Source organism: Garra rufa, chromosome 4 (assembly GCF_049309525.1).
Source record: "Garra rufa chromosome 4, GarRuf1.0, whole genome shotgun sequence".
In the NCBI taxonomy this organism is placed as follows: Eukaryota; Metazoa; Chordata; class Actinopteri; order Cypriniformes; family Cyprinidae; genus Garra; species Garra rufa.
In genome coordinates, this window is record NC_133364.1 from 56309343 (window position 1) to 56333774 (window position 24432).

At 43.4% G+C, this 24432-nt stretch overlaps 1 protein-coding gene across 1 annotated transcript in view; it reads left to right on the forward strand.

Moving 5' to 3' along the window:
* LOC141334180 (protein NLRC3-like) overlaps positions 1 to 22713 on the forward strand; it is a 48858-nt gene extending 26145 nt beyond the window's left edge. The window contains exons 6-8 of the mRNA XM_073839309.1: positions 19857 to 19903; positions 22019 to 22360; positions 22415 to 22713. Coding sequence (XP_073695410.1) covers positions 19857 to 19903; positions 22019 to 22360; positions 22415 to 22593 — 568 coding nt within the window. The 3' untranslated portion in view covers positions 22594 to 22713. The remainder of the gene's footprint in view (positions 1 to 19856; positions 19904 to 22018; positions 22361 to 22414) is intronic.
* The last annotated feature ends 1719 nt before the right edge of the window (positions 22714 to 24432 follow it).

The window sequence follows — 24432 nt, forward strand, 5'->3', positions numbered from 1 at the left end:
TTCTTGGACGCCCTGAAGCCTTCTTAACAATGCAGTGGAAAGTTTTTTTTTCGGGATTAAGTTAATTTTCATGGCAAAGAAGGACTATGCAATTCATCTGATCACTCTTCATAACATTCTGGAGTATATGCAAATTGCTATTATAAAAACTTAAGCAGCAACTTTTCCAATTTCCAATATTTATGTAATTCTCAAAACTTTTGGCCATGACTGTACTGTATTTTACCAAAGAAACTCCACAGATGAAATCTTGAACATTGTGTTTAGTGGATGGAAACAGACATACTGAGTCATCTCATGGCAGAACAGCAGTATACAACAGAATACAAACCCATGAGGTTTGGGCACTTTTTGTGCTATACATGAAAACAAAATAAATAAAAATCTAGCCATTGGCATTATTGATATGAACATGTTTTATCACACCTTGGACCCTCTATACTGAGTGAACCAGCTGCGATGCGCAAAATACTGAGATAAATCCAGGTACTGTCTGGAGAAAGAAAAAGAAGTCAACAGCGGGTACTTCCATTAAAAAGAAAGCTACACCTGTAGACCATGCTGTGCACATGGACAACAAAGGTGACGGTAAGCAAGACTGTTTGCTATCTTTTCACTAAAGATGTTTGATCAGGATAAAGTGCCCAAACCTCATGGGTTTGTATTCTGTTGTATACTGCTGTTCTGCCATGTGATGGCTCAGTATGTGTGTTTCTATACAGTAAACACAATGTTCAACATTTCATCTGTGGAGTTTATTTGGTAAAATACAGTACACAGAAAAGCCTATGGGTGGAACAAGGTTGAGGTACAAAAATGTTATATTTTAAATATCACATCAAATTTCTGTAGCTTGAACTTGTTCCATCCATTTGCTGTTCTACCATGTTTCACTGGTATTAGTAGATGTTAACAAACTATGAACAACTGATCTGTAAAGTGTGAGTTAATGTATTAGTTAAGTGTTAGTTATTAGCTTATGAATGTTATTGGGACGTTATTCTAAAGTTGCAACTATTCCTCATTTACTAACAGTTAATAAATGAAGAATAGTTGCAACTTTAGAATAACGTCCCGATAACATATATAAACTATTAACTGATACTTAACAAGTCTTTAGTAAGTAATTTACTAACAGCTTGTTCATGATCTATTACTAATTTATTAGGTATAGTTATAAATCATTAAAATACAGTTAACAAGTCATTTATAACTTGTTAACTAACAGCTTGTAAGTTATCTATTGGCTATCTATAAGGCACAGTTATAAATAATTATCAAACTATTAACTGTTATTTAACAAGTCATTTATTACTCATTAACTAACAGTTTATTAATGGTCTATTAACTAGTTATAACGGATAGTTGTTATAAAGTGTTACCGGAGGTCGCCCAAGCGCCTAACCGAGGCAGCCGAAAGGCTTGCCTAACTGGCCCGGGTAGACGTTGAAGGTAGCCGTTTTGTGAATGAAATGCGGCACCTTACCGTAGCCATGTACATATGCTTTAAATGATTTATAACTTATTTATATTATTTTGCTTATTATATATATATATATATATATATATATATATATATATTTTTTTTTTTATTTTTTTTTACAAATTAGAATTATTAGAAAATTTAAAAAACTCATAAATACATTATTATTATTATTTTTGACAGATAATGACAATTTTATTTTAAAAGTGGGTGTGTGACAGGAATGGCTGTGGAATGATGTTTGGCTGAGGAAAATTTTATATTTTATTTAATGTATAAAGTATATGACATTCAAGTATTAATATTCTGCATAGTTGTTTGTACTGCTGGCGCTGCGCCCTGAAGAGATCTGCAGCGTAACTCAACTAAATGCTTGTACGAGATAAATAATATTTTTACAGTCATGTTCTCCATACAATTTTGTGTAGGAAGTTTGATAGGTTTGTTCTGCACGTTGCCCTTAGTGGTACTGTACCTTGCTTTTCAATGTGATTCAAGCAATTCAAATCCGTTATCACTGTACACTTTTGAAGTGTCTCAGCAGGGGCCAGGGTAGGTCAAGGGAGTATCGTAATACACCTGAGAGTATCGTGGTTATGTATTGTAGGTGGTGTATCATGTTTTTTCAGGTTCAGTTTGAATATTGTTACACCCCTAGTAACATCTGATGCACTGTGCCTCAGCCCTGCAGCAAGTGCTGTATGGAGCAGAGCAGACCATGTACTCACAAAAATGTGATTTTAACTAAAAAAATGTCAAGCTAACTACATCATCATTGCAGCTGTACACTTTAGATTTATTCATGCTGGAAGTGTCTGTAAAACATCGCAGCTACATATTTCTTCAGAAAGACAACTATAGTTCCCTCTCTGTCGTTCACTTTGATGTTGTGCCGAAAGTTACGACACTAGGGGTCGCTCTTGAGAGCCCAAACACCTCTGATGTTTGAGAAAAGGCCAATGAAATTGGGTGCCGATTTTGCATAGCTGGCCACGGGTGTAAATAGGCCAGCATGCGATCTGCTCGTTCGTTCTGTTCTTCTGAGCCAATCTCTTTGTGAGAAGCAGCATACTCACCTCTTCATCATTGGAATCTAAGGCACGGGCAGCGGTCTCTCCCTTCTCAGACTCAGCCAGCTGCAGTCACCTGGGTGCTTCGACCGCAATCTCAAAAGAAGATCCATCAGATCTCCACTGGGGATTGAGTCTTAATCGATCACTGATGCAGAAATGGTGGCAGTGCTCAAATGGACAGCCAAAGAGATCAGGCTTGTGTGGAACACTCTGCCTCATCCCAAATGCTCTAGGTTGGATGATTGGTATCTGGGGGATGACCATGACGCCCATGAAGCTCACCCCCGGTGTCTTTTTTCCCCTAAGTGGACGAGGAGTTGACAAAATCCCCTCTATCGGCTCGTGGAAAGCCCCTCTATCGGCTCGTGTGCGGTACTCCAACTCCTCCTTCTTCACCACCCTCGATTGGGGTCCAGCGAGGGTGTATACGGAGGTCCCCCAGGTGGAGAGAGCGATTGTCATGCACTTGTGCCCATAAATTGCCACCACCTGGTGGGATCGCCCAAGACTCCCGTCCAGGGCCTGTAAGTGTTCATCCACACTCGTGGCGATCGCTTATACAGCCTTCAGACAAGCTGTGTCTGTCCTGCATGCCATGGCCATCCTGTAGGTATATTAAGCCAAGGTATTAAAAGATCTGCACAAGGGTGCTCCCGACCCAAAGTTGGTGCAGGAACTGCATTCGGCAACTGACTACACTCTACGAGCAAGTCACGGCACCACCTCTTCAAGGAAATCTTGGTACGCTCCTTTCGTCCACTTTTGGTGTGCACTCAAGTGCGATTGCTACATTCAGACCTGCCCAAACGAAACTGCACCAATAGGGAAAATGAACTCTAGTGCGATTCAACCAAACTAAATGAAGCAGGTGTGAAACACTCTAAGACTTTTTCTGTCATCAGGTTTTGAGTTTTGGTAGTCTTATCTAATGTGGAGCCCACCTCAGAACTTCCCTCTGAAGTACTCCCTTCTGTGAGTCCTGAGGTGCTTTTCACATGTAAATTTATACAAATTATTTACAGTAATAATTTGCTTATAAAATGTAATGCATTTCAACATGCCATGCAGATTGCCTACTTTGTAACTTGTTTTACAGGGAAGATAACTACTCCTACACATTATATGCAAAAATAATGTGTATATCTGTCTATGAATTAAAACATCTGTAATAATTATACATTTTTAATATTATTAAGGACTGATAACAAAAATAATTGTTAATAGCAATATTAATAGTCAAGTCACCTTTATTTATATAGCACTTTTAGCAATACAGATTGTGTCAAAGCAGCTTTACAGTATTAAATAGAAAAATAGTGAGTCAATAATGCTTGTCACGTATTGGTCGTCTTGTCATCATGAACTCTTGCACACACATTCTGGACTGCAATCCCCATAAGCCACTGCACCAATCACTGCACACAGCTGCTCCTCGTTTCCCACTGCACTGATTGCTGCACACATCTGTTTCACATTGACTCTCATGCATTTAAGCCACTGACACACACAGCCACCTTGCGAAGTCTTATTGTTCCGTATGGTCTGTATTTCCGAGCGTTTCTTTCCGTGTTTGTTTTCCCTGTGTTTGATTCCTGGACTACTCCCCGTGTTTTGATTCTCGCTGCCAGCCCCGACCTTTCTGCCTGTTTTTTGACCACGATTTCTGCCTGCCCCTTTGTGTTTGTTTGTTTGAATAAACTGCTGCAAATGGATCCGCACGTCTCTGACCCTCCTTGTGACAATGCTAAAGGACAACATTCCATTTTCAGTTAACGGCAGTTCATCATTAAATTCAGTAAAGTCATCATCTAGCTCAGTTCATCAGTGCAACCAAGTCAACAATATCGCTGGAAATTAAGTGTCCCCAACAAGCAAGCCAGAGGTGCAGGGGCGATTCTAGGATTTTCATTTTTAGGGGTGCTCAGCCCCCAATGTATATTAATAAAAAAAAATTTTTTTTTTTTAAATAAAGAAAAAAATAAAATTAGGAGTGGTATACTACACTTCCTGTAGTATTTCACTGTACTGTATAGAGATTTATTAAATACTGAATAAGCCAAATTTGCATTCACTTTTTGCAACCCTCTTTCCTTAGCTCAAGTATGCAGACCTCTTTGTCACATGCACTGGAATATGTACTGTATTATATTGAAAGTTACATTTTTTAATGGAAATGGCAAAATGATCGTTTTAAAGTATGTGTTTATACAGTGTTTCACAAAAGTGAGTACACTCCTCACATTTCAGCAAACATTTTAGTATATCTTCTCAAGCGACAATACTATTGAAATGAAACTTTAGAGCAGTCAATTTGCAGCCTGTATAGCAGTATAGATTTATTGTCCTCTGAAAATACAATATACGGCCATCATTTTAAAATAGCTGGTAACAAAAGTGAGTACACTCTAAGTGAACTTGTCTAAGGTGTCAATATATTGTGTTAGCACCATTGTTATCTAGCACTGCCTTAATCATCCTGGGCATGGAATTGACCAGAGCTGCACAAGTTGTTGTTGGGATTATTTTCCTCTATAATGAAATCACAAAGCTGCTGGACATTATACACATGGTGCTTCTCCACCTTACGCTTGAGGATGCCCCACAGGGTTCAGGTCTAGAGACATACTTGGCCACCCCATCACCTTCACCTTCAGCTTCCTCAGCAAGGCAGTTGTCATCTTGGTGGTGTGTTTGGGATTGTTATGTTGGAAAACTGCCTTTTGGCCTAGTTTCTGGAGGGAAGGTGTCATGTTCTGCTTCAGAATGTACAGCACATAATGGAATCCATGAAACTATTTTTTTGGTACTTCTCACCAGTGCATCGCCACACATGCTGGACACCATCTGAGCCAAACAAGTTTATCTTATAGTCTCATCAGACCACAGGACATGGTTCCAGTAATTCATGTTATTGTACATGTTGTCTTCTGCAAACTGTTTGCGGGCTTACTTGTGAGCCAGCTTCAAGCTGATTCACAGGCTGACCTTCTACTTCAGACCTTCTACTTCTGCAACCTTTAAAGCAATGCTGGCAGCACTCATGCATCTGTTTTTTAAAGCCAGGTTCTGCACCTGACGCACAGAACGAGTGCCCAACTTCATTGATCGACTCTTGCAAGGCCTGTTCCGAATGGAACCCATCTTGGAAAACCTCTGTATGACCCTGACTACTGAAGAGTAACTCGGTTTCAGGGTGTTACTGAACCTCTGATAGCCTTGGCCATCTTTGTGGAGAGCAACAATTCTAATTCTCAAATCCTTAGTTCTTTGCCATGAGATGCCATGTTGAACATCAGTATGATAGAATTGTACTTAAAGCACCTAATTTTAACAGCTCTAATACAAGATACACAAGTTTGTATGGTCCTGTCAAGCAGACAAAAACATAAACATTATGAACAGGCCATGTGACTTTGCATGGTTAAACAACATACTGCTGTTATCACTTTGGGTGTACTCACATTTGTTCCAGCTATTTTGACAATATTTGGCTGTATGTTGAGTTATTTCAGATGACAGTAAATCTATACTCCTATACAAGCTGTACACTGATGACTCTAAAATATATCCAAGTTTTATTTCTATTGTATTGTCCCTTCAGAAGATATACTAAAATTGTTGCTGAAATTTCAGGGGTGTACTTACTTTTGTAAGATACTGTATACTATTAATAGCTGCTGATATGGACAGCTAATTTGTCTCACGCAGGCACAGAAAGCACATGTTAGGGGCCGTTCATGTTGTGCCTAAAACATGGAAAACACTACGTGTGCCATTTTCTCCTTCTGTGCAAAGTAACCATGTGTCACAGGCGGGCACTAATTAAAATTCACTTCATCCACAGTAACATACAGCACAGTTAAATTTGTTCAAGTCACCATCTTCAAAGTGGCTCTTCTCATATGCAACGTGCAGGTCCATCTATAACCAAACAGTTTGTGTCGAAACGCTTCCAACGACGATCATTCTACCTTAACTCAGACTCTCATCCAGCAGCCCGATCTTTCAACTACAACGACAATGTAATCAGTTCCCCAAAGAACACAGCAAGGAATGCAGAGGAGAGAGGTAGGGAAACAAACACTTAACTGACTGGGGGAGCGAGTTACTCGCCCCTCCCTGTAGAAACACTGACGTCCTCGATTTCCTCGTGCTTGAAGCAGAAGACAGCACCCTCCGACTCGTTCCCGGTCCGCTACAACGACAACGACACAGGACACCTCGTCAATCTACAAAGATGTAAGGAACGCGCACTTAACTGGGCAGAGGAGCGAATGACTCGCCCCTCCATGTAGACAATCATAGCGTTTCTTCAATTCTCTTGTGCTTGGATTCAGCGGCGGCGTTCGTGCACCACTCAACACATTTCCTCACTTTTGTGGACTTTACTTTTCGTCCACCTCTCCAACCGAAACTAGAACGTGTTCCACCTCTCCTCATGCTGTGCCATTCATTTGATTTAAGCTGTGTCCACCTTTCCCCGTCCTCACCATCCTTTGCCTCGTACATGTCCATCTAAAAAGCATTCTTGTGAAATTAGTCACCCCATGACACGTGACCTGCACTCTCCATGAAGATGTGGAGGTTTCAGCAAAGGATAAATGGGTTTCCAGCACTAAAAATTATTTGCAGTAGCTCTGCTAATAAATTTATTGAAAAAGGCTATCCATATCCAGCTATGATCAGCTGTTTCTCCATCTTGGCTGAGCTTTCAATGTCATTAGGGGAAAGGTAAAGCTGATTGGTTGGTTCTTGTCACATGATTTGTGGTGTGTGTATGCATCACGACCACGTTGCTTCCAATACAAGTGTGTATATCGCACGTCTATATGCCACACTGAAATAATGAACTTGAGCATGTTTCTCCTAAAATAAAACTGTAAAACTGTAAAAAAAAAAAAAAAAATCTTGGCTTTAAGCTATGCTTAAAAGTTAGTTATCAAGCATCTCAGTCGTAATTTAAGCGAAGCGTAGGAGTTGATTCACGACACTTTGCTGTGCCACAAACAGGATTTTGGATGATGAAATACACATAGACCAATCACTGAATAGATTTCCTTATTTAAAAATATTCTCAGATAAATTCACATTGAATGGTTAAATTCCTCATAGGAGTTTACATTCAACATGACAATAAGAAATTTTCAAGAGATTACATTATGGCAAGGAAACGAAGCGTCATCACAACCTTCAATTTAGGGTTGTACCGATAGATTATTATAGATAGTATTATGTATCGACTATAGTCAGTGTGCCTTCCTCGATATGTTAACTTAATATCCTGACGGCCAGCTAAACTTTTTCCCCACACCAAGACTCTGAAGATTAATTCTTAGTTCCACAGGTTTATTGGAGTTAAGGAAAATAGTGAAACTGCAACACACACAAAGAGCAATGACAAATTACACATAAATAAAGTCTAATTTGCACAATTACTGTTGCATTTTGTTTGTACTAATTTTAACACTAATAAAGAAATACATGTGAACTACATTCTGGTCATTATAGCACCTTTACCGTGCAGCTCATAGCCGACGTGAGTTCAAACCATCGGCAGATTACACTGTACAAATTTACAATTATTGTCAAAAATAACGGATAATACTTCCAGAATAATCTCACCAAACAAAGTATACATACCGACGATGCTACGTCAGACATGAGAAGTAGACAGATACGATGAAGCGCCATGAAAATAAACTCGAGCAAACCGCTGAAACGCACATGAAGTGCGTGAGTATTTACTTCCTAACTATGGATCGCGTAATAGGACATTAGCACAGCGCGATCTTAAAGTGACCATGACCTAAATACAAACACATATGAAATGCATATTCCTGGAACACATTAGAACTCTGAAATGCTGACTAAAATTAAAGCATGTTAATGTAACTTTAAACTTAATGCTTATTTAAGTTTTCTTACTCATAACAAAACACTCCCCACCTGACGTGGCCACACGTCACCCCACAGTCCATGCACAGACCTTTTTTTTTTTTTTAAACAGTCCATTACTGTGCCTCTGGAGGTAGAAGGAGAACTATTTCATTGACTGGCCTGAGAAAGAGGCTAGTCCCGCCTGGTTTGATGATCTTCACCTCAACCTGGCGCACTTTCCCATCTTTGCTAGGGAAGGCCTGAGTAATCAGTCCAAGAGGCCATTCATTCCTAGGTGCTTGAATGTTCTTAAGGAGAACAACGCTTCCAGACTGAATGTTTGGCTGAGTGGACTGCCATTTTTTGCAGGCCTGCAGTGTTGGGAGGAATTGTTTCCTCCAGCAGTCCCAGAAGGTGTTGGACAGGTGCTGAACCTGCCGCCACTGGGACTTGTAGAGGTCTGCAACTCCAAACTCACCAGCAGGAGCAGGCACAATGTTCGTCTTTTGTGTGCGAAGAGCAGCTGGTGTAAGTATGAACGAGTCATCAGGGTCCATGGTCACTGGAACAAGTGGCCTGGCGTTGATGATCGCTGCAACTTCTGCCATGAAAGTCACCAGCACTTCGTGGGTGAGCTTGTCTTTCAGCTGGAGGAACATTGCGTCCAAAATTCTCCTAGCCAGCCCTATCATTCTCTCCCATGATCCACCCCAATGGGATGCATGTGGGGGATTAAAGGACCAGATGCAACCCTTGTCTGCGAGGTAAGTCTTTACAGCAGTGCTGTCAATGTTTGAGGCTATCTTCAGTTCCTTACAGGCACCAATGAAGTTTGTGCCGCGGTCGGAACGAATGTATTTGACCGGCCCACGTATTGAAAGGAAGCGCCGTAGCGCATTGATGAAACTAGAAGTGTCGAGAGATTCTATGACTTCAATGTGCACAGCTCTTATACTCATGCACGTAAAGATCACCGCCCACCTTTTACTTCGAGCGAAGCCGCCTCTGGTCTTGCGTGAGGAGACGTTCCATGGGCCGAACACATCAAGACCCACACTGGAGAACGGAGGATCTGTTGAGAGACGATCAGCTGGCAGGTTAGCCATTTTCTGGTTGCTGAGCGGAGCTCTGAGCCTTCTGCATGTTATGCATTGGTGGATGATGCTGCTTACTCTTTTCTTCCCTCCGACTATCCAAAGACCAGCTGAACGGATCGCCCCCTCAGTAAAGTGATGGCCTTGATGATGAATTTGCTCGTGGTGGTGTCTGATGAGCAAAGTGGCGACGTGATGCTGGCCAGGAATAATCAGGGGAGTCTTTTCACCCTGAGCGAGACTTGAATGATGATGACGGCCTCCAACTCTGAGAAAGCCGTGTGTCAATGAACGAGTCCAGATTTCTGAGAGGACTTGTTTTTGGCATCCTTTTCTGTTTTAGAATGCACTTTATCTCTTGGCTGTAGACTTCCTGTTGAACTGCTTGGATGATTACAGTTGACGCTTTCTCTGATTCCTCAACTGTGAATTCAGCTTTGCAGTAATGCCAGCCCTTGCATACTCTGTTCTCTCTGTTAGCTGTCTTGAAATGACAGGCTATGTGAATGAGGCAAGTGACTGCACGAGTTAATGACTTCCAGGTAGAGAACTTAGCAAAGCGTTGTGAATCCAGTTGCTTGTTTGAGGCTTTAGTGCTTAAGGCGGACACCAGAGGGCGGATGTCTGGGTCTGTGCTCGGGTCAACAAGGTCATAAGGGCATGCAGAAATGCTGGGCTCCGACTTGGAGAGAAATTTGGGCCCACTCAGCCAGTTGGTGTGTTTCAGTTGGCCAGCAGGGACGGAACGCGTTGCGTGATCTGTAGGGTTCAGGTCTGTTGGCACGTAGCGCCACTGGTCTGGTCGGCAGGATCTTCGGATGCGTAACACCCGGTTGCTCACATAGACATAAAAGCGCCTGGTCTCATTGCAAATACAGCCCAAGACTACTTTACTGTCTGAGAAGTAGGTTACGGCATCAAGCTGTAGGTCTAGTTCTGCTGAGACCAGGTCTGCTAACTCAACAGCAAGCACTGCTGCACAGAGTTCAAGTCTTGGCACTGTGTGTTCAGGCCAGGGGGCCAGCTTGGCTTTGCCCATTACAAATCCAATCTGGTTGTTGCCATTACTGTCTGTCACTATCAGGTTGCACACAGCACCGATAGCTTTGACTGACGCATCACAGAACACACACAGTTCTCTTCTTACCGCTGCTGACGGTGAGGTTTCCGTGTAGCGCCTTGGGATGGAAAGCTCAGCGAGCTCAGACAGAGAGGCTCTCCATGACGTCCAGGCATCTTCCATGGCTGGAGGTAAGGGCGCATCCCAGTCACCGTTCTCCACTGTGAGCTCTCGTAGGATAGCCTTGCCTTGGATTGTGACGGGCGCAACAAATCCAAGTGGGTCGTAGAGGCTATTGATTGTGGATAAGACACCCCGCCGGGTGTAGGGCTTGGTCTCACTGGAGACATTAAAAAGGAAACAGTCTGTCTTGAGATTCCAGTCAAGCCCGAGGCTGCGCTGCAACGGCAGCGCGTCTGTGTCGAGGTCAAGGTCTTTGAGGTCACTCGCATGGTCACTGGATGGAAAGGCGTCCATGACCTCTTTGTTGTTCGCTGCAATCTTGTGAAGTCTCAGATTCGACTTGGAGAGCACATCCTGTGTCCTTTTTAACAGGCTGATAGCAGCTTGAACTGTGGGCAGGGACTTCAACCCATCATCGACATAGAAGTCATGCAACACGAAGTGCTGTACATCTGGGTCGACGTGGAACTCATTGCCTTGAACAGACTTGTGCAGACCATGAATAGCCACTGCAGGTGAAGGGCTATTGCCGAAGACGTGGACGTTCATCCGGTAATCCACGATGGCTTTGGAGAGGTCATTGTCCTGGAACCAGAGAAAGCGTAAGAAGTCACGGTCTTTCTCTCTTACCCGGAAGCAATAGAACATCTGTTCTATGTCGGCTGTGACGGCGATGGCCTCTCTTCTGAACCGAATCAGCACTCCCATTAGTGTGTTATTCAGGTCAGGACCCGTTAACAGCACGTTGTTGAGTGATACGCCGTTGCATTGGGCACTGGAATCGAATACCACACGGATTTTCTTAGGTTTTTTCGGATGATACACCCCGAACGTTGGCAAGTACCACCTTTCTTCATCTGAACTGAGAGGGGGGGGCTAACTCTGCATGACCGTTCCGAAACATGTTGCCCATGAAGGCGAGAAAGTGGTCTCTCATCTCAGGCTTTTTCTCAAAGTTACGCTTGAGAGACATGAGACGCCTCAGCGCCTGTGGCCTGTTGTCTGGGAGCTGTGGGCGTGGACTCTTGAAGGGTAATGGAGCCACCCAACTGTTGTTTGGGTCTTTTTGTAGTCCTTCATCCATTATCTCCATGAACATTGTATCTTGAATGGAGGGAGTTTGTATGGAACGTGCTAATCGTCAGTGGCCTGTGAACATTACCTAGGCACACATTTCCAACAATGACCCACCCCAGGTCTAACTTCTGTGCGTAAGGCAGGTTGTGAGGGCCATTCACCTGTTTGCGGACTTTATGCACTCTAATAATGTCTCGTCCTAAGAGAAGCATAATGGGGGCTTGCGGGTCAATGTCTGGGATGAGGTGTGCCACTGACCTTAGATGAGCATGATGAAGAGCTACTTCGTGGGTTGGAATCTCCTCTCTGTTGTTCGGTATATCGTTACATTCAATGAGGCTTGGCAACGAGACGCGAACAATTCCATCCAAAGACTCCACTTCATAGCCACTGGCCCTTCTGCCTGCTGATGATTTCACTCCGGCACATGTTCTCAGTGTGTAAGGAGCGCTTGGACTTTGGTCGTTGAACATGTCGAAGAACTGTGAGCGAACCAGTGACCTGTTGCTCTGCTCGTCCATGATTGCATACAGTTTCACAGCTTTTTCTCTGTGACCAGCTGGGAACACTTTAACGAGGCATATTTTTGAGCAGGAGCGGTCTGTGAGTTCCCCTCCGCAGACTTTCGTGCATTTGTTGGTGACCTGAGACTGCGGTGAAGCTTCATCCTCCTCCCCGCTGTGCTCAGCAGTAGGGCCAGCCCTCTGCTGCCAGGGTGCAGCTCCAGGGTGAAGCGCTGTGTTGTGTCTGTCGCTCTTACATTCAAAACACTGGACATTGACACACATTGTTTTCTTTGAGGAGTGTCTTGCGCTCGTCAATGGGCTTCTCTCTGAATGCCCGGCACTTACGGAGAGGGTGTGGCTTTTTATGCAACAGACACAGTTTGTCGCCTTCGTCGGATTTTGTTGGAGGCTCGCCCGTGTCAGATGTGGCTCTTGGTGACACCTCTGTCTTGTGGACGGAGACTTCCCGCTGTCTGTTGGGCTTCCACACTGTCTTCTCTGTCCTGGGGGCCATGTCTGTGTTGCCGATGAGGCTGAAGCTTGGGTCATTTGCGATGCGAGCCTGCTCGCTGACAAAATCAGCAAAGATTAGCTCACATGGTTTTGACGCTTGTAGGATGCACCAGCTATCACCCACTTGTCCTGGAGATGAGGCGGGAGTTTCTGTACAATTGGGTTGACGCCTCTCGACGTGTCCAGGAAAGCCAGGCCTGGTAAGTCCCCTTCAGCCTTAGCGGCCTGCAGTTCCATTAGCAGATCACCCAGCTTTGTCAGGTTAGATCCATCTCGGTTTACTATTTTCGGAAAGCTGTCAATGTGTTTGAACAGAGCATTTTCTATTGCTTCAGCTGAGCCATATGTTTGCTCGAGCCTTTCCCAAGCCATGGCCAGTCCTGCTTCTGGCCGATTGATGTGTATCGCTCTTATCTGCTCAATATGCTCTGCTGACTCCTTACCGAGCCACTTTAGCAGAAGATCCATCTCCTCGCTAGGTTCCAGGCTAAGGCCTCTGATGGCAGTCAAAAAGGAACGCTTCCATGCTCTGTAGTTTTGGGGTTTGTCATTGAATTGAAGTAAGCCTGTAGCTACAAGCTCACGGCGGGCTAGATACCTGACAAAGTCATTTATGTGTGAGCCGCCTTCATTTATGTATGAGCTGCCATCATTGTAGTCTGGCGGTATGGCATGGTGTGCGGGAGGAGGCTGGGTGTGGTGATTTTGTATTCTGAAGTGGTGTACTAGAGAAGCATGCTCACCACTGGAATTGATGTGAGGTAGACTAACATCTCCAGGCGTCCTGTTGAATGGCTTGTGGCTGTCCTCATATGTGCTAATGTAAGGCTGCTATGAGATGAGATGATGTGTAGCAGTATTGTTCTGTTGTGGATAGAAGGGACAGGCTTCAGGCTTTAGTGGTGGAGGTGACACGTTGTGGTTAAGGACCGGCGCTGTCTTTGCTCGTGTGTCACTGTTATCACATGACTTAAGTTCTGAATACCTTTCTTTTAGTTGATCAAGCACATACTGCCTTGTGCGTTGTGAGGCTTCTAAAGGAACAGAGTCTTTGTTCAGGTCACAACTATGTTTCTCGCTCTTTACATCAGCAGCAGCTTCAAGTGCCTCTGCTTCTGCAATGGCTGCAGCAGCCTCTTTTTTATGTTTTAGCATTTCTATAGACACTTCCAATTTAGCTTGTTGTAGCCTCAGATTAGCTTCCTCTTCAGCATAGCATAGGCGTGCCTTTGCTGCTTCAGCTCTCGCTCTTGCTCTGACTGCTGCAGACCCCGCTGATGATGAACTGGATCTCACTGAACAACATACTTGCGAGCGTGTCCTTAACGATGCACTGTATGGGTTCTCCTGTGTTGCTGTATTTTCATGCAAACTCTCCTCTCTAGCCTGTAGCTCGGTGGCGCGCGCTGCTCCAGTAGCACTTGACTGTAGAGTATGGTCCGTTGATCGTCCACTGAATGCTAGTGACGACGACATGTCGGCTAGCTTCCAACTTGCTCTGCTTTATCTCGCTTGCTTGATAGACGTCGTTTCACTGTGCCTTCCTCGATATGTTAACTTAATATCCTGACGGCCAGCTAAACTTTTTCCCCACACCAAGACTCTGAAGATTAATTCTTAGTTCCACAGGTTTATTGGAGTTAAGTAAAATAGTGAAATTATTCAATTACTGTTGCATTTTGTTTGTACTCATTTTAACACTAATAAAGAAATACATGTGAACTACATTCTGGTCATTATAGCACCTTTACCGTGCAGCTCGTAACAAACGAACACGAGAGAGCTAGCATATGCATAGCCGACGTGAGTTCAAACCATCGGCAGATTACACTCTACAAACTTACAATTATTGTCAAAAATAACGGATAATACTTCCAGAATAATCTCACCAAACAAAGTATACATACCGACGATGCTACGTCAGACATGAGAAGTAGACAGATGCGATGAAGCGCCATGAAAATAAACTCGAGCAAACCGCTGAAACGCACATGAAGTGCGTAAGTATTTACTTCCCAACTATGGATCGCGTAATAGGACATTAGCACAGCGCGATCTTAAAGTGACCATGACCTAAATACAAACACATATGAAATGCATATTCCTGGAACACATTACAACTCTGAAATGCTGACTAAAAGTAAAGCATGTTAATGTAACTTTAAACTTAATGCTTATTTAAGTTTTCTTACTCATAACAAAACAGTCAGAGATATTGCCTGTTGCTGAGCTGATGCCTTCGACGGCAGGAAGACAATTATCAGTATTATTATTTTCTGTGAATTATTATCCCAAATTGTAACTTATTTATTTTAATGCTGTGTCTGGAAATGATAATGTTGTCAAAACTCTACAAAAACATAATTTCAGACAGAGGCTTACAATGAAAGCTAAAAATATAAATATGTCAGTATTTTGTCCTGTCCTGTTCTGTTTTCCTAGTGTTTTTTCCCCTATGTTTCCTATGCTTATGGTTTAGTCCTTGTCTCCCCCTTCTGGTTTTGTCTGTATTGGTTTAGTCTTGCCCATATTTGTATTTCCCCCTCGTCATCTTGTTATCTCGTTTGTAACCACGCTTTGTTTTCTGTGTATTTAAGTCTGTGTCTGATCACTCCCCGCTGTCCGTTGTTAATGTTGCTTCAGTTTGTTTCAGCTCCATGTTTCACGTTTCTTTTCTTTAATAAATATCAGTGTTTTATTTTACTCCGGTTCTCGACTCATCATCTCCACTCATCACCCTGCTAAACTGTGACAGAACGACGGACCAAGACAAACAAGAATATGAGTCGGGCTGAGGCAGCTCTGAGGAGACTGCGGCAAGGTGGCCGTGAGTTGGAGCGATATGTGGAGGACTTCATCGAGCTCTCCCATCAGGTAGGCTGGCACGAGGCTGCTCTTGGTGCTGTGTTTGTTTTGGGGCTGGATGATGAGACCATTCGCTGTGATCTTCCCTCTTGTAATTTCCCCTTGATTGAGCTAATCAACCTGATTCTATATTTAAACGGATCTGATTTTGAAGTTGAAGAATTTTCAAATCCTGGTCGGTCTCATCTTTCAGTCCCCTCGCAAACACAGAGCATCGCGCCAGCCTGCCATAAGCCGAGAACCTCCACATACCGTTCCAACGGATCGAACCACCAGCCCAGTCTTCTTTCCCCAGTCGTCCTCCAGAGTTCTGCCGCTGTCCTCAGCCCGATGCGGCCGGCCTCATCCCCGCGCTCTAATCCGCCGGACTTCGCCCTCAGCCCAGTACCTCAGGCTTCCTCTCCGCGATCAAGCACGTCAGCAACCACGCCAGCGTCAGCTCACAAGATGGCCGCCACACCAGAGTCTGTAAGCAAGATGGCCGCCATGCCAGAGTCTGTAAGCAAGAGGGCTGCCATGCCAGAGTCTGCAAGCAAGTTGGCCGCCATATTAGTATCTGCTTTCAAGATGGCTACCTTGCCAGAGTCTGCACATAAGATGGTTGCCACGCCAGAGTCTGCACGTAAGATGGCTGCCACGCCAGAGTCTGCATGCAAGATGGCCGCCAAGCCTGAGTCCCCGGCCAAGATGGCCGCCGTTCCAGAGTTCCCGGCCAAGATGGCCGCCAAGCCTGAGTCCCCGGCCAAGATGGCCGCCAAGCCTGAGTTCGCGGTCAAGATGGCCGCCGTTCCTGAGTTCCCAGCCAAGATGGCCACCGTTCCTGAGTTCCCGGCCAAGATGGCCGCCAAGCCTGAGTCCCCGGCCAAGATGGCGGCCAAGCCTGAGTCTGCACCCAAGATGGCTACCGCCAAGTCAGAGTCTCCGCTGGTTCCGCCCAGCCTTCCAGAGTCTCCGCTGGTTCCGCCCAGCCTCCCAGAGTCTCCGCTGGTTCCGCCCTGCCTCCCAGAGTCTTCGCTGGTTCTGCCCAGCCTCCCAGAGTTTCCGCTGGTTCCGCCCATCCTCCCTGAGTCTCCGCTGGTTCTGCCCAGCCCTCCAGTGACCGCGCCGCCAGAGCGCCCTCCAGAGCCGGAGCTCTCTCCTGGGCGCCCTCCAGAGCCGGAGCTCTCTCCTGGGCGCCCTCCAGAGCCAGAGCTCTCTCCTGCGCGCTCTCCAGAGCCGGCGCTTTCTCCAGCACGCCCTTCCGTGCTCTCCTGGGTGGACTATGCCTTAGGTTCACCCAAGAAATTTTTTTGGGGGGGGCTACTCCCTGATCAGCCATGGCCTCCTGGACTGTTTACCTGGCCATGGCCACCTGGACTGTTTACCCAGCCATGGCCACCTGGACTGTTTACCTGGCCATGGCTTCCTGAGCCCCCAGATCCACCATGGCCTCCTGGACTGTTTACTCGGCCATGGCCTCCTGAGCCCCCAGATCCGCCATGGCCACCTGGACTGTTTACCCGGCCATGGCTTCCTGAGCCCCCAGATCCGCCATGGCCTCCTGGACTGTTAACCCAGCCATGGCTTCCTGAGCCCCCAGATCCACCATGGCCTCCCGGACTGTTTACCCGGCAATGGCCTCCTGATCCCCCAGACCAGCCATGGCCTCTTGGACTGTCTGCCCTGGAGACCGCCCCTGTATCCTGTGTTCCCTGTATCCCTGTCTAACGGTCTAACACCCACCCTCCCTCCCCTATGGATGTTAGATGGCGTGAGATGCGCCTTTTGGGGAGGGGGGTGTAATGTCAGTATTTTGTCCTGTCCTGTTCTGTTTTCCTAGTGTTTTTTCCCCTATGTTTCCTATGCTTATGGTTTAGTCTTTGTCTCCCTGTTCTGGTTTTGTCTGTATTGGTTTAGTCTTGCCCATATTTGTATTTCCCCCTCGTCATCTTGTTATCTTGTTTGTAACCACGCCTTGTTTTCTGTGTATTTAAGTCTGTGTCTGATCACTCCCCGCTGTCCGTTGTTAATGTTGCTTCTGTTTGTTTCAGCTCCATGTTTCACGTTTCTTTTCTTTAATAAATATCAGTGTTTTATTTTACTCCGATCTCCAGCATTTATATCTACTCCACAACCTGCCATATTTGTGACAATATAATTTGTTTTATGTGTACATATGTCTTTTTGCGCTTTTTTTGTAACATTATCATTATGTGAACACTAAGGAATATATTAAAATAATTGTAAAAATTCATGTCATTAGATGAAAAATCGTATAAAATGTTTTCTAGTATTTGTATGCCACACTTCGAGGAAGGTAGGAGAATGCAGGAGTATCAATTTCATCTGAAAAAAAAAATAAAACAAATAAATAATAAAAATAATAAAAATCTAACTAGGAACACAGAATGCCCACAGTTAGACATTTAGACCAGACAAAGAACTCAGAACATAAAGGAACTTAAATACATGAGATAATTAACAACAGGTGGAGGTAATAATCAAATAACTAAACAAGAACAGGAAGGAGACCATATATGGGAAACCAGAACAAAACACTGACATTACTGTATTACTTTAATGAAGATAAATGGTGCATAACTTTGAGGTAAATATTGTTTAGTACCATGAAATATTAAAGTCAAAGTTTCATGAAAAAGTTACACTAAGTTATAAAGACAATCAAAACCTCAATATGAACACGGTATCATCTTACTGTCAGTATTTTTCCTACAAACTCTTTATCAAAATCTTTATCTTTATTTTGCATAAATGTATGATATATGAAAATGCATGTTCTGAATGATTCATCTTAAGCTGGCTGCACACTAGAGGATTTTAAGGCTGATTTTAAGCCCAATTTGCACCCCTGAAGGATCGGGGGCTGTGGCCCGATTTGAGGCTTGTTGCAAACAATTTTTTGTCCAAAAAATCCTCTGTGTGGTGTCATTACAGTTATTTAACTGCTCCCGATCAAGATGGAGCATCCCAGAACTCAAATCGTAAATGTCAAACATGCCTCTGACACGATACCCGCGATAGCCAATGAGAGTGAGTGAGCGTCACTTACCAGATGTTGTGTGCTTCAATAGCTAAAATGTGACAGACACAAAAATGCCATGAAAGCAGAATACATCCCCCATATTCTTCTTCATATTTTATTTTTCAAAGTGAAACCGAACGCGCACCGGAGAGCTAGCTGACAACATCCATTATCTTCCATTTGTTTTCCTTCTCTAGTCACGTTTGATCTTGTCAACAAGTGTGTGGTCTCACGGTCTGGTCGAATTGTCTACTGCAGTGGTTCTCAATCCTGGTCCTGGGTGACCCCTGCTCTGCACATTTTGCATGTCTCTCTTATTTAACACACCTGATTAAGATCATCAGCTCGTTTGTTCAGTTCATGGATCTCTCTCCTAATGAGCTGATGATCTCAATCAGGTGTGTTCAACAAGGGAGACATGCAAAATGTGCAGAGCAGGGATCACCCAGGACCAGGATTGAGAACCACTGGTCTACTGTGTGCGTTCAGAGGAAGTGTCTTCATGTCTGTGGTCTCCCATAGTTTCAAAATCAGTAAGGATTTGAAAATCATCTAGTGTGCAGCCAGCTTTACTTCTCTATTTGAGTCTGTCAAGAGTTTTCTGAGAAACTGTGAGACTCAGCTGTCATATTGATCATTTACTTCATTTGACTCAGGTGTTGATCTCGTGTTCTGGTTTAAGACTCAAACACGCATCTCACTGCTGGAGTTTCTTCAAGCTCTTGTGAAGTGCAGGAAGAAATATTCTTATTATAATATATATTTAGATCAGTTCATTCGCTGAGAAACCGAACAAGGCTTATGAGAAAAACCTGAGCAGATTTACAGATTTATTTTGTGTTGTCTTGTTATTTGCTGTGAGATGTAGTCGGTCAGTGAGAGACAGAGGCCAAAAGTGTGTGAGAGCTGATGCTAGTGTTGTTCTAGCATGTTTGCACTTTGAAACATTAAAGTGACAAAATGCAGCAGCAATTTCTTGACATATTTGTAATATTTACATATTTTGTAAATACAAATTGAAACTATTTTAATTAAACAGAATAAAAAAATAAAATAAAATGTCTCTGTGTTTACTGACTGAATGTGCTTCTGTGTGTTTTTAGTGTGGACCATGGAGGAGAATCCAGGATTACAGCAGGAATAAAGAAATGTATGTTTACACACACACATACAGTCAGGTCCATAAATATTGGGACATTGACACAATTCTAACATTTTTGGCTCTTTACACCACCACAATGGATTTGAAATGAAACGAACAAGAAATACTTTAACTGCAGACTGTCAGCTTTAATTTGACGGTATTTACATCCAAATCAGGTGAACGGTGTAGGAATTACAACAGTTTGCACATGTGCCTCCCACTTGTTAAGGGACCACAAGTAATGGAACAGAATAATAATCATAAATCAAACTTTCACTTTTTTTTAATACTTGGTTGCAAATCCTTTGCTGTCAATTACAGCCTGAAGTCTGGAACGCATAGACATCACCAGACGCTGGGTTTAATCCCTGGTGATGCTCTGCCAGGCCTCTACTGCAACTGTCTTCAGTTCCTGCTTGTTCTTGGGGCATTTTCCCTTCAGTTTTGTCTTCAGCAAGTGAAATGCATGCTCAATCGTACTCAGGTCAGGTGATTTACTTGACCATTGCATAACATTCCACTTCTTTCCCTTAAAAAACTTTTTGGTTGCTTTTGCAGTATGCTTTGGGTCATTGTCCATCTGCACTGTGAAGTGCCGTCCAATGAGTTCTGAAGCATTTGGCTGAATATGAGCAGATGATATTGCCCGAAACACCTCAGAATTCATCCTGCTGCTTTTGTTAGCAGTCACATCATCAATAAATACAAGAGAACCAGTTCCATTGGCAGCCATACATGCCCATGCCATGACACTACCACCACCATGTTCCTTTCCTTCTCCACACTCTTCTCTTCCCATCACTCTGGTACAAGTTGATCTTGGTCTCATCTGTCCATAGGATGTTTTTCCAGAACTGTGAAGGCTTTTTTAGATGTTGTTTGGCAAACTCTAATCTGGCCTTCCTGTTTTTGAGGCTCACCAATGGTTTTCGTCTTGTGGTGAACCCTCTGTATTCACTCTAGTGAAGTCTTCTCTTGATTGTTGACTTTGACACACATACACCTACCTCCTGGAGAGTGTTCTTGATCTGGCCAACTGTTGTGAGGGTGTTTTCTTCACCAGGGAAAGAATTCTTCGGTCATACACCACAGTTGTTTTCCATGGTCTTCCGGGTCTTTTGGTGTTGCTGAGCTCACCGGTGTGTTCCTTCTTTTTTCCTTCTTTTTTTTGGCCACGTCGAATGTTTTTGCTGTCTCTCTGATAGGTTTGTTTTGTTTTTTTCAGCCTAATGATGGCTTGCTTCACTGATAGTGACAGCTCTGTGGATCTCATCTTGAGAGTTGACAGCAACAAATTCCAAATGTAAAAAGCACACTTGAAATTAACTCTGCACCTTTTATCTGCTCATTGTATTTGGGATAATGAGGGAATAGCACACACCTGGCCATGAAACAGCTGAGAAGCCAATTGTCCCATTACTTTTGGTCCCTTGACAAGTGGAGGCACATATGAAAACTGTTGTAATTCCTACACCATTCACCTGATTTGGATGTAAATACCCTCAAATTAAAGTTGACAGTCTGCAGTTAAAGCATATCTTGTGTTTCATTTCAAATCCATTGTGGTGGTGGATGGAGCCAAAAATGTTAGAATAGTGTCGATGTCCCAATATTTATGGACCTGACTGTATAACACACACACACACATATAACACACACACACACACACACACACACACACACACACACACACACACACACACACACACACACACACACACACACACACACACACACACACTGGTTTACATGTTTTATGGGGACATTCCATAGGCGTAATGGTTTTCATACTGTACAAACCATATTTTCTATCGCCCTACACCTACCCTACACCTAAACCTAGCCCTCACAGGAGATTGTGCAAACTTTTACTTCCTCAAAAAAACTCATTGTGCATGATTTATAAACCTGTTTCCTCATGGGGACCTGAGAAATGTCCCCACAAGGTCAAAATTTACTGGTATTCCTATCCTTGTGGGGACATTTGGTCCCCACAACGTGATGAATACCAGGTACACACACACACACACACACACACACACACACACACACACACACACACACACACACACACACAGCTGTAGTGATTGTTGTTGTAAATGTCTCTGTTCTTGTGTTCAGGGGTCTGTTTTCTCACACTGGATCCAAACACAGCAAACACTGGACTCAGACTGTCTAAGGACAACAGAAAGGTGACAAACAAATATGAGAATCAGTCATATCCTGATCATCCAGACAGATTTGATCATTGGTGTCAGGTGTTGTGTAGAGAGAGTGTGTGTGGACGCTGTTACTGGGAGATTGAGTGGAGTGGAGATGTGTATATATCAGTGTCATATAAGAGCATCATCAGGAAGGGACGGGATGATGAGTGTTTGTTTGGATGTAATAATCAGTCCTGGAGTTTGATCTGCTCTCCTGACAGATACTCATTAAGACACAATAACATAGTGACTGATCTCCGTGTGAAGCCCATCATCATCAGTAGAACAGGAGTGTATGGTGTCTATAGAGTAGGAGTAAATGGTGTCTATAGAGTAGGAGTGTATGTGGATCACGGAGCAGGAACTCTGTCCTTCTACAGAATCTACAAAAACAAAATGAATCTCATCCACACAGTCCACACCACATTCACTCAGACGCTATATCCTGGGTTTGGGGTTTATGGTTATGGATCATCAGTTTCACTGTGTTGATGAATAAGAATAGACTGATGAGAGATTGTACCCATAATGCTTTGAGCTGATGATGAATCAGTAACAGTGAGATGAGTCTCTTCATCACATTAATACTGCAGCTCAACTTCTGTCACTCAAGTAACAGAATAAATGTGTGATAAATAGTGACGATGTGTATCTGTGCTTTTCTCAACCTGTTTTTGTTTATTCAGATCAGTTTTTACTGTAGTGTCACATTAATCATTTGCACACAGCAAAAAGCCCAGTGTTAAATGAACTCTCCCAGGAGTTTATTTGAGGTCCATACTCAAGAGTGTTAAAATGAACATTGAAGCAGTTGAACAGTGTTAGAGTTAATGAGGTAATTAAGTGATTGATTGAGTGATGATTGATCATTATTGAAGACACCTGATGTTAATAAGCAGAATCACTATTATAGTGGGCCGTGTTTGTATTAGTTGGGCTCTTTATCCTTAACTTTTGTAGAGAATTTTGGTTTAGCTCAAAGAATTTAAGATGATCAATATATGTGTGTACATGCATTAGACCAGTGGTTCTCAATCCTGGTCCTGGGGGACCCCTGCTCTGCACATTTTGCATGTCTCCCTTATTTAACACACCTGATTGAGATTATCAGCTCATTAGTAGAGATTGATGAACTGAACTAACAAGCTGAAGATCTCAATCAGGTGTGTTAAATAAGAGAGACATGCAAAATGTGCAGAGCAGGGGTCCTCCAGGACCAGGATTGAGAACCACTGCATTAGACTGTTTCTCTCATCACATGTGCACTGCAAATCTCCACCAGGGGCCTCATTTATAAAGACCTGCGTAGAAACCATCCTTGATTTTATCTAAGAACCTTTCTGATTTGATCGTAAGAGCGATTCAGAGAAACGAACGTACACACGAAATCCATGCGTACGCCAGTCATTCGGTTATAAATCACAAATGATCGTGGAATTGTGTGCAGCTGAATGTTCCGCCGTAAGAAACGCCCCTGCTTAATTAATTAACATATAAAATGAGCTCATTCCTAAAGCAAAAACTCTGTGACAATGGCAAGTAAAAAGGAGCGCAAGAAATCAAATTATAGTGAGGCTGAACTATCTGCAATACCAGGCATTACCACAAGGAAACGGTCGTACGCCAAGCTGGAATCTGACGTGGAGATAAGTACTTTTCCACGTCAAAGACGGTTTTTATAAATCTGTACTTTGACGTGGACTTGATCGTACGAACACTCAAAGATCAAATCAGTGTGTAAGAAAGTTTTATAAATGAGGCCCCAGGTCTTTTTGACCAATGAATAGGATGAAATTAGTTATTTAAAACATACATTTCAGTCAGGGAAAGTAGTTTAACTCACAGGAAATTGTGTATAATAATCGTCATTAAATATACGCAATTTCCAGTTTCCGATCAGTAACAGTAATGATGATATCGACTTGTTTCTTTGTCCAGCAAATTCTTCAGTGATACTCATTACTATTACGTTGGCTCGTCGTCACGGCAACGTGTTTTACTAATCAGAACGGAGTTAAAACAATTTGAACAAAATAGGGTTTAAGGTAGCAATATGAGATCGACACAGTTTAAGTGACTATTGTAATGTAAGCAATTAGCACAGAGAATCATTATATGTGAATATATGGTTGTTTATTAAACTAAATCTACTTACAAACGATCGCACATAGACAAACGTACATAAAACACAAATAGACAGAGAATGCGTGAGAGAGAGAGAGTATAAGAGAGAGAGAGAGAGAGAGAGAGAGAGAGAGAGAGAGAGAGAGAGAGAGAGAGAGAGAGAGAGAGCATGGTACAGGAATGAAACGGTTCTGAACAACCTGAAAT